This window comes from Pinus tabuliformis, chromosome 8, assembly GCF_031772625.1.
Source record: "Pinus tabuliformis cultivar Carrire ecotype Pingquan chromosome 8, CPIR1, whole genome shotgun sequence".
NCBI classification, from domain to species: Eukaryota; Viridiplantae; Streptophyta; class Pinopsida; order Pinales; family Pinaceae; genus Pinus; species Pinus tabuliformis.
In genome coordinates this window covers 1,927,050,762-1,927,062,159 of record NC_142294.1, presented here as the reverse complement: position 1 = coordinate 1,927,062,159, position 11,398 = coordinate 1,927,050,762, and the positions used below count along the sequence as shown (strand labels likewise).

The following is an 11,398-nucleotide window of genomic DNA, read 5'->3' as shown; positions in this document are numbered from 1 at the left end:
ACGCAATAACTTATTTTATCTTTATATTTAATACATTTAAGGTTATTTTCATCACCCTTTTTTAAGGTTACGCGTGAACATGGACACATTCAATCTTTCTACACTTAGCTGTAATGGTTTGTCTACATGCAATAATTTATTTTATTACAAAATGTGTAAAGGTTGGTAAGTCATACTAGTTAACACTACATAACCAGAAGATGCAGAAAAGCTTATTATATTAAATGGATGGACAGAGCAATGAAGCTTAATTACATACAAGATTGCAAATGATAATAGATCAAAATTTATGAACCACAGGTATTATGACCTCACAATACTATGATTACACATTGTGAAAAAAAAATGAAATCTCCATGCAGTTATAGCACCTTTCTCTATCAGTGGATGTAACATGAAGTATGAATGGATGGTAGCAATGAGACTTAGTTTCATACAAGACTGCAAAATAAGAGGCTAAAAAGTAGAAATTTGTGAAACAAAACAGATATTATGATCTAATATGATTTCATATTGTGAAATAATGAATGCTTCATGCACTGACAGCATCTTCCCATTATCCATGGATGTAACATGAACTTGGAAAGATGAGCAGTTGATCTGGTTACAGAATCTTCCCATTATTCATGGATGTAACATGAACATGGAAAGAAGAGCAGTTGATCAGGTTACAGCCCAAACATTCTGATAACCACATTGATTCCAATCACTACTAACAAATATTATGATGTAACTAGACCGTGATTTCACGTTGCAAAACAATGAATGCTCCATACACTGGTAGCATCTTCTCATTGCCCATGGACATAACATGAACATGTAATGATGTGCAGTTGATCTGGTTACAGCACAAACATTCTTATCACCACACTGATTCCAATCCCTAGCTACAACAGGTTGTTATACATCTCAGATATCCTAAGATGTTATCCAAGCATATCACAACTCTTTCTATCACGCCACTCCAAGAATATTAGAGTAGCACCATAATGAGCCAATGCCCCTGCAATTACAAATAAATGGAAAATCTGATGGCTGTGCCCTGCAATGTCGAACCACCCTGGTTTCCATCTCTCTGGTATCCTACTGACATAAAAGAAAGTCCCCACAGCATAGAAAAATGCCATAGCAAGCTCATAGGCCATGGTAACAAAGCAATGAGGCTCATGCCAATTTGAGGCGATTGCATGAATAGCAGGAATTACACCTGAAAAACCCATGGCCAGGAAAAGCAATGCTCGAAAGGATCGGAACTTTGCACTTGAGAAGGAAGGAATCATTAACACTAGGACCGTGAAAACTCCCATGGTGGTTATGCTTGTTAAGTATATAAATTGCCATATTGGAGTGCACTGAAACACATAGTATATAGGGGGAAAGAATGATGTTGCAATCATGACAGAAATACCAGTATAATCAAGTCGCCAGAGGAATAAGTTGAGTCGCTTAGAGTGGCAGCTGAGTAGATGGCTAAAGCTGCTTGTAAAGAGGCAAAACATTGAGCCTCCTAGAAACACAAAAAATGGCCATCTAGTTGCTCGCTTGGGCAAATTGGGTTGCATCATCTTTTGTATATCATGCTTCACAAGACCCTGCAAACGTGAGACATTACTCAGACATGAATATGTAATTAAAATTCTTGAAGGGTGTCATACTTTAAGAGGAAAAGTACTAATATCTAACCACATGACCTATATCTAGATGCTAAAAGGTGAAAATCTATTCAACCCAAAGGGAAGTTATTAAATTTTGACTTTGATCTGGCCGGGCTCAGTTCTCAAACATAACTCCAAGCTTATTAAGTACCCCATGTTCTCACTGTGGCTTGGGAGGTCAACATCAGCCACCTACAAATTTTTTATTATCACAATCTAGCCGTTGATGATCAGGTTAGACTAAGCTTACAAGAAATTACAAATTGTTGAATTCTTTGTAGAGTTCATCATCTATGGATGAAGTGACTTACCATCAGCGTATAGTGCTCTGAGGCATTGGCTCCCTGTAAAGTTTCCTGCAAGGAACTGGAAGAAGGAACATTCAATGACTCAATTATAATTATAGCACATTGGAAAGTTAAATCACAAGGAATCAATGTCGTATTAGGACCTTCTCAAAAATGGATGAGAAAATTTATAGTAAAAGATAAACCTGGGAAAAAGCGAAGAAAATTCTGTAATTCCCATTAACTCCAATACACTTGAAATAGTCAAAGCTAAGAAAAGGAGGAACCCTGCCAAATGCCTGCAAGCAAAGGAAACAGGAAACAGGAAACATAATGTTTACAAAATAGACTAACAAGGGCGTCTGTCTAATTGTATACATACATATATATTATAAACATGCATACATACAAACACTTAAATATTGAAAAAGGTGCTCAACAGAATTTTCAAGGTACCAAACACTGCACATGGAATGAGCTCTGTGATCTTGCACAGATTGTTCCCTGCGGACCACAGGGCATAAAGAGCTTGTACCCCATAACCACTGCAGGATCCCTAAGGTCCAAAGATCAGCTATATGATACACAAAAGTGCCCTACATGTATTAAGTATTAGAGGTGTCCATTAAGTATTGTTTTTTGAATTTTCTGCAATCAGTCTAGGGATTTACATTTATTGAATGGAGGGCCGGGAAACTCACATGGATTTCTATCCCTATATATTATATGCATAAGGGCTCGAAAATTGACATAACGATTTATGTCACTTACTGCTATGTGGATAAGTGCCTGAAAACCCATCAAAGGCTCTATACACATAAGTGTTGTGCTGTGTTAATTACTGACATAAGTACTAGAGTATACTGTTCTAGTATTATGAGCCAATAGACAGTTAAAACTTAACAATATAAACTGTGGATCATTTTAATAAATTGATTGACAACAGAGATGCCTTTTAGATTAAATCACACTGCTCCTACTATGGTAAGCCAGTTTAACGTTTTCATATTGAACTGGCAAACACACTGACACACAAAATAAGGGCCTGAAAGTCAATCCAAGGATTTATATGCATCTACTGCTGTGGCATGTCTATTACTCGATAAGTTAATACATCTACTATATTGTGTGTTTTCTCTATCATTTCAGATTCTAGTACTATCAACCAACAAACAGTATAAACAACATGGATCATTTTAAAAAAAATAGACTAATAGCAGAGATGCCTCTTTTGAATTACACGACATTGCTACTAGCACTGTAGACCAGTTTACATTTACACATTACACTGGGAAAACACTAACATATAAAAACAATATTACACTAAAAAAGTGCACTTCAAAAGTTGAAATTAATTCTATTTTTGAAGTTAAAAAAATTTCCCTCAATTGTGTTTTCCCAATGTCAGCTATTTTATAAGTTCAGATAAATGCCAACTCTGTTGTTGGACTCAGCTTTGTGTTCACTGTGCCTATATTGTGCACTAAAGGATTATTCTTAGAAACCAGTTGACGATAAAGTTATTCATGTAGTGAAATGTCCAGGACCAAGGAAGTACATGACACATATATGCTGTTTTTGTGAGATTCAAAAGAGAGCCTAAAGGCAAGTGCAACGCTTCAACTGTAAGTACTCACTGAAAGCTCAGTAATCCAGCATAGATATGAAAGTAAGATAATGACTCGATAGTCCAGCAGAGTATGAAAGTCAACTAATGGCCACTCTGGTTTGAAATTTGGTACTTATCCATAACTGTAACGCAAATGACAACTTGATGTTTAGCACATTTCATTTCACCAAAAGAAAACAGTGGAAACCACCATATTATTAAACCAGAAATTTAAGAGAAATGCATCTCTTTTCTATAAGTTATATGTATCCCCTTTTAGAGCTATCATTAGTGAACTACGAGTTTTGGGTACTGATAGACAGGATTACATTACAGTTATCTAAGCTTTAGATTTGATGTTCAATTGCTTTGATATACCTTCATCTACAAGGTGCTTCTCTCACAATCAAATGCAAATAGAAAAAATAAAAGAGCTCATCTTAAAGCCTTCTAATTTCATCCCCAAAGTGACTGACAATTAGCAACTGCTGCTAACTGGAACTATCCGTAGTTCTGAATGACTGTGGTTTTGTAAAATCCACTCCATCTGCTTCTTGCCACCAAAGGCAAAAGACTGGTCCTATCTGAAGGCCTAGTTACCAAAAGCACAGTAGGAATTTTGAGTCAATAAGACTGACATTAAAAAATTAACTAAGGAAATTGATGCAGTAGGGACAAGTAGGCAAGTTTTTGATGCAAAGAATGTATTGTCCCGTGACTAAACACTATTTTTTCTACTACAAACTGAAGCACTTCCTGACAATTACCTGAGTGTAACGTTCTACTTTTGTACTGATTTTCATCTCCTTTCAATTTGCAGTCAGATTCAGGAAAATGTGATATTGACTATACAGAAACACCTTATAGTAGTGGCCTGCAGCCTCCACTTTGACATAACAAATTTTATTCAGTGCAGTTTTTACACACCACACATACATTTAGCAGGGCTGTACTCTACTACAAAGCCTCGAAATGTGCTAGAAGTTCACTTGTAAGTGTTTCATAAATTAAAAAAGACAGTTGTGTCAATGATGGCTTGCTGGGTTGACAAAAGTGGATAGCTAATATAGACCCCAAGAGGGCTCAAGTTCTACCAAGTGATATGCCCCATGCTTTTGAATGTAAGCAGTGCACCCAACAGCAGCTGGGGCCAGGTGCATGTCCCAGGTGACTTGGCCCAAATAGATACCCCCACTTATGGTTTCTAAGCTGAAGGCCACTGAATTGAATGGCACTAAAGGTTCCTCTGTAATGCTAAATCTGGGGTCATTAGCCTCATCATGATAAGAGGAAGCCCTTTGTGGAGGCTGTACTCTTGCTTCTAATTCAAAAGCTTTATTCAAGCTGGTCTTGAATTCAAGACCATCTGAACTAACATTCTATAAATATTTATAAGAAACTAGAAAATGATAGTCGTAAATCTGAAACTATGCACTTCCACATATGAAACAAAAATTAACTTGTCACTATTTGATAGTCAACATAACCCTTGATGACTGTTCTACTTTACTGACAAATTCAACTTCATCAATTCTGTAAAACCTGTATCTTGACTCAAGACTAGCGGTTGTTGATTATGGCATCTGTTGTTCACATTGACTATCCATACTTCACAATGAAGAGAAATATGACACCAGTGCGCTTTTTTTAACACTTGGGATCAAAGAATATGCCATGTCAATGTTGAGATGTAAAATCCTTTTGTTAAGGATCTACTCTATTACTAGGCATCTGATTCTACCCAGCTTAATTTGGATTCAAGTTTGGCACTTCCAACTAAACCATCCAATTGAACCCAACCATACTACCGTATGAGTTAATGATGAAAGAAAACCTTGACCTATTACCCTTATATCCTACATCAAACGTCTGACTTGCTAATCTTTAAGGATCAACATAGCACAGCTTGGCCTGTTTAATCTAGCACTAGGCTTCTAATTCATCCCCCTCTACATTGGGTTCCAACACAGCCTGCCCGTAATCATAGCAATGATGAGAGGAAAATCCATTACCAATGGCCTTTTATCATCAAGTTGACTTGTAATCTGTATCTGACAGCCAAAACTGTCTATTCCAGAGCAGATTCTTTCAATACTGTAACTTCAGTTCTGACCCTGATTGTATTATGACTAGAGATTATCCATAATTAACAATCACCACCTTGAAATAACCATCAATTAAAAACGATGAAATTAACTTTAATATTAGAATTAGAATTTTAAAAGGCTTTTAATTTGACTTCAATTTATCTTAAAATCAAAATTCAAAGTCCTATGGGACCAAATGCTATTGCATATTTCTTGGTGCTGTCAGTTACAGATGGTCAATGGCATAATCTAACACCCTGGATATAGTCAAACAATTGTTAGGAGGGAAGGTCCGGATGGGGTATTGGTATCAGCAAATTAAAGAAAAGGAAGTCCCAGTTTTGTAAATCCACTCGACAAACTAAACAAAGGGCATCCAAAACTACCAGTGTGTATCAGAATCCCAGGGTTTGGACTCGGGAACATCTCGGGAAAGCCAAAGAGCAAGAGGCTCACTCAGACTTGGAAAATATTCACAATATAACTCTGCAAATTAACATAGAAATTACTCAACATTTCAATAAAAATGAGATTTTCATGAGATGCCCACTTTATACTATGTAGAGATGTCCACTGTTGGTGCTATTTAGGCAGATATGTAATTTTGCATACACTTCAAATCATCTAATTTACAAAACTTTCATGTGCAGACTCCAAACTCTATGGATGATGGAACATGGCATGAATGATGGAAACAAATAAATGTCCATAGAATGATAGTCTCCTTTTGTTATTTTCTTTATCATTGCTAGCTGGCCAAGTTTTAGGGATGGACTCCCCAAGTTCTTCTATGTTAGCCATGTACATGCCAAGTCTATGAAACTTGCGAATTTTGACTCAGCAAGTAACTCTGCTCATTTCCGCAGTTAGCTGAGTTTAATAGATGAGTATTTCGATACTTGCATAGCTCCTATGACGCTACAGAACCTATGTTACAAGAAACAAGAAATCCGAAACATAACAAGAAACGTCGTTATATGTTTTAGGGAGGGATCCTTATATATTATGCACATATAAAATAGATCCGCAATGTACTAAATTACTAATGCAATGTCAAGATGGGAATGGGAATGGAACAAGAAACATGTCCCTGGTCATGTTTCTGATAGCACAGCTACGGTAGGTATGTACATTGTTCAATTAAAGAACAGCATGAACTCTATGTTAGCTTAATCGGCTCTGAAATTAATAATAATCAACCCATCGCCAAGTACAAACAAATGGAGGGAAAGAATACAGTAGTGACAGTCTGCCAGACCATGACATACCAAAACACAAACAGGGTAAACAGTACCAAAAAAAAAGGTAAATTGTATGCAATATGAACATTATTATGAATGCATTGCCCTATAACTATCAACAAAAAGTTGTATGAAGATAGAGCTTTGGCATTGGTTCCTATCGAAACAGCTACAGATGGCACAAGGTTCATAAAAGGAGGGGTAAAAAGTCGGACTAATATGGAACTTGTTAGTTTTCATTGCCCACTTCCATTGTATATGTAATCTGAATCTCATGGCCATAGTGTATGTGGTTCATAGTCTTTCACCAAACCCTTTCTGCTCTTTGTTTCTTTTTGTTTCAGACATGTTTCAGTTAGAATTCGTATACACACCTGGTGTGTCTACAAAATGGAATTTTTATCCTCCAAATAAAAATTACAGTTTTTTTTCTCTGGAAAAAAAGAAAAGAAAAAAGAAAAACTATCAACAAAAAGTAGTAATTTATCGTCTCCTATCCTATTCTGTACTATTCCACATTAGTTGTGAGGTCTGGTCCTGGCCAGATAAAAGTCCGGACTCCCAACTGACCATGATCCTTTTGCCAATGGGATGTCCACAGATGTAATAGTTCTCCTACTAACATAATGGTTGGTTGTTGTGAGATGAATATGGGTGCTTGCTCAGCTTCCCCACCCTCCTTCATGGGAGGTGTTTTGCTTGGCTTCCCCCTCGTTCGTTGGAGGTGTTTTGGTTGGCTAGTATAGCATGAACTCTGTGTTAGCATGCTAACTGGTTCTGAATTTAATAAATATCAGCCCATTTCCAAGTACAAACAAATGGAGAGCAAGATGACAATAGTACCAGAATGCACCAATAGTCCAGACAGAGACATGGACTGGCTTTGGTTAGCTCGTAATAGAAGGATCTTTGATGGCACTCAGATAACTACCTTGCAGGTAGTTGCTCAAGTTATTGCACTTTTCAATTTCTATAAAGAGCAACCAAGTCCCAAACCCCCGAGGCATAATGGGGCAATACAAGAGGTTAAGATCTTTTGCTGGGGTTTTTTGACGGGGCCTGTCAAGGACCAGATAAACCCTATGGTGTAGGTGGTATTCTCTATTTCTCTGAAACTCACTATATTTCTTTCAAAACGAACTCAGGAAGGGCGACTAACAATCTTGCAGAGCTGTGGGCATTAAAAACTCTTCTACTGGGAAAATCATTTGATAGAGGGATAAGAGAATTTCGGGTCTTTGGACATTCTTCCTTGGCAGTGAAATGGACACAAGGTTCCTAGAAAATGTATAATATCAACTTACTGGCTACAGCAAATCACTTGAAGGAGATCACCTCCATTTTCACCAGGTTCACTGTAATTCATGTCTTCAGAGTGCTGAACGAGGAGGCCGTTAGCCTCTCTAAGGAGGGTCTCCTCTTAGTGCCTGGCAAGCTGCATTCCCTGGAGACAGATGGGGACACTTCAACTGAAGCTAAGTCATCCATATGATTTCTTTGTTATTATCTTTTCATATGTATAGGTCACTTGGTTTGTCGAACAGATCTACAGATATGAACAATCATAATTTTCCATTTTTTGAGTCACATACAATGTACATACATACTGCAGTATGTATGTACATTGTTCAATTAAAGGACATCATGAAATCAATGTCAGCACTGTCGAAAAATTCCATGTCAGCATACTAATTGACTCTGAAATTAATCATAATCAACTGCTGCCAAGTACAAACAAGTGGAGTGAAAGACTCACATGGTGCCAGAACGTACCAACAGTCCAGACAGACACATGGATCCGCAATGAAGTCCAAACATACGACCGTGACATCCCAAACAAACAGGGTAAACATTAGGAGAAGAACATGCAAATGGTCTGCAATATGAATGTTATTCTGGATGCCTCATCCTCTAACTATGAATGCTTCATCCTCTAACTATGAATTCTTCATCCTCTAATTATCATAAAAAAGTAGTAATTTGTCATCTCTTGAGAATCTTTCTCTCTTCTTATATACTATCCCACATTGGTTGTGAGGACAGGTCCCAGAAGCATATAAATTCCATTTCCCAACAAATTGTGATCTTTATGTCAATAGGGTGTCCACAGATGTAATAACCATCCTACTAACACAATATTAATTGGTTGTGGGATGAAATATTTGTGCTTACTCGGTTGTTCCCTCCTCGATGGAAGGTGTTTTGCTCAACATCCCATTCCTCTTCTGTGAAAGGTGTTTTGCTCAGCTTTATTCTGAATGCATCATCCTCTAACTATGAATGCCTCACCCTCTAATTATCATCAAAAGGTAGTAATTTGTCATCTCTTCAGAATCTTCCTCTCCTCTTATCTACTATCCCGCAGTGGTTGTGAGGTCAGGTCCTAAATGCATAAAAGTTCCAATTCCCAACATATTATGATCTTTATGCCAATAGGGTGTCCACAAATGTAATAGCCATCCTACTAACATAATATTAATTAGTTGTGGGATGAATATTTATCATAATATTAATTGGTTGTGGGATGAATATTTGTGATTACTTGGTTGCTCCCTCCTCAATGGAAAGTGATTTGCTCAACATCCCATTCCTCTTCTGTGGGAGGTGTTTTTTTCAGTTTCCCCTCTTCCTTCGTGGCAAGTGTTTTGCTCAGATAGAATAGCACGAACTCTATATTCGCATGATAAATGATCAACCATTTCCAAGTACAAGCAAATGGAAGGTAAGCCCACAATAGTGAGAATACACCCATGGTCCAGATAGAGACATGGATTATGAAATCCTCCAAACTTCGGACAATGACATCCCAAACACAAACAGAGTAAACATTGGAAAAAGAAAAGGCAAACAGTATGAAATAAAAGTGTCAGCATCGTCCTCTATGATAATGGCCCTCTTGTTAATATAAACATAATGGTTCATTGGCTGTAAAATGAATATAGATATTTGCGTAGGTGAAAATGTTTGTGAATGAATGTGAATAACAAACAGTAAGACAGGGGCGTGTTGACTCCCTAGGATAGTTTCTACAAGGAAAAGCAGGATGAATTTGGGGAAAAAGTTCAAAATAAATAGTAGTAGAACAAAGGTGCCCGGACTAAAAAACAAACATTAGAAACCAAACATAATCGATTTGTGAAAGCTTCAAACTTAGGACAGGGGAAGAAATACACACGTCCAAACGTTGAGGGTCTCGTTGTGCCATGAGAAAATGCTCCACAGAGCCTGCTTCAATGGCCACTCTGCCCTGTAATAGTTCAAAATATATTCGTTGTCCTTCAAGTAATCTGGCAGTGCATCAAAGTGAACCAAACGGTACTCTTGCTTCACTTTCTTCCACATCCATTTGGCTGTAGCCATTTTATCAGTATTCTCAACTGTCATACAATCAGCCTTGGCCTCTTCACCAGCCAAATTAGTCCTCCTTGCCATCACCCTGACCCCCATATCAGAAAACTACTCAATTCTTCCCCTGTATTATGCTCCTAAATAATAATATTATCCAGCAATGCTCAATCCCAACCACCCAGAAAATGCTCAATAACTAAAATAATTTTGATGCATTAAAAACCTTGTTCATCAACCCGATTCTCCCCAAACCTACAGGAATCGTCGAACATTCAATTCTCCAATAGAAAATGCTCTGCACCTAATTCACATTTCCACAGTCCCAATTCCCTTCCTCATTCAAATCAGCAGAAATAATCTACCTTTCTCCTTTTCCCATCAAGTTCCGACCATTTCTGGCCTCCGACAAAGCTGCTTTTCCACCAAAATCACCCCCCACTCATCACAGTTTTCTCGCCTTTTTCTTCACCAGTTCTCCTGCTTCGTTGAGCAACCTTCTTGGTTTCTTGCACGCACTGTCCATCGTTTAAAATGCCGGGCCAAGCAACATAATTAGATAGTTAACTGGAACACGGAACCCTGATACATACGCTGCTGCCAAAACCTTCATCAAGATTCAATAGGATAATAAATAATCCCAGCGGCTTTATCAAACCCTCCTAGAATTTGGGCCCGACCATTCAATGCGTTTCATGGTGAAGCCCAACTGTAGAAGCTGTACATTACCTCCCATAACTCACCGCTTACCTACTTCTACTACCAGCCCTCCTGCGCTCTGCACGAGTCACGAGTCACAATTCCTGCGCCTTCCTGTATCCTGTATGACTTCATCGTATTTTGTACGCTCCAAAAAAAGCGGTATGTACTGGCGCTCTTCAAAAATAGGCGTACAATGTACTGGCGCCGAATGTACCAAGTCTACAACCTACCTTTCGCCGGACACTGTTAACAGAAGTCAACGACTTGCGAGCAGACTTCTTATGGCGTGTGTCGGGAAGCTTAGATGGACATCTGTGAACGTTGGCTGCCACGTGTAATTTTGATGACGTGGCAATGAGATGAACAGGTTTTTACAACTTCGGTGGTCTGGGGTCTTCATCTATTCACTGTGTAACCACCATAGAAATCATAATTCTGGTGGTGCAACGGCTTTGGCCAAAAATGTTTATTT

General features: G+C 38.0%; 1 protein-coding gene across 1 annotated transcript; it reads right to left on the bottom strand.

Moving 5' to 3' along the window:
• Positions 1-490: 490 nt before the first annotated feature.
• On the bottom strand, positions 491-11,133 carry LOC149244218 (heptahelical transmembrane protein 1-like). The gene is made up of 4 exons (XM_089374761.1): positions 10,055-11,133; positions 2,149-2,241; positions 1,967-2,021; positions 491-1,592 (listed from the first exon to the last, which is right to left on the bottom strand). The coding sequence occupies exons 1-4, from the start codon at positions 10,324-10,326 to the stop codon at positions 927-929; spliced, it is 1,086 nt and encodes a 361-aa protein (XP_089230887.1). The 5' UTR covers positions 10,327-11,133; the 3' UTR covers positions 491-926.
• Between the last annotated feature and the right edge of the window lie 265 nt (positions 11,134-11,398).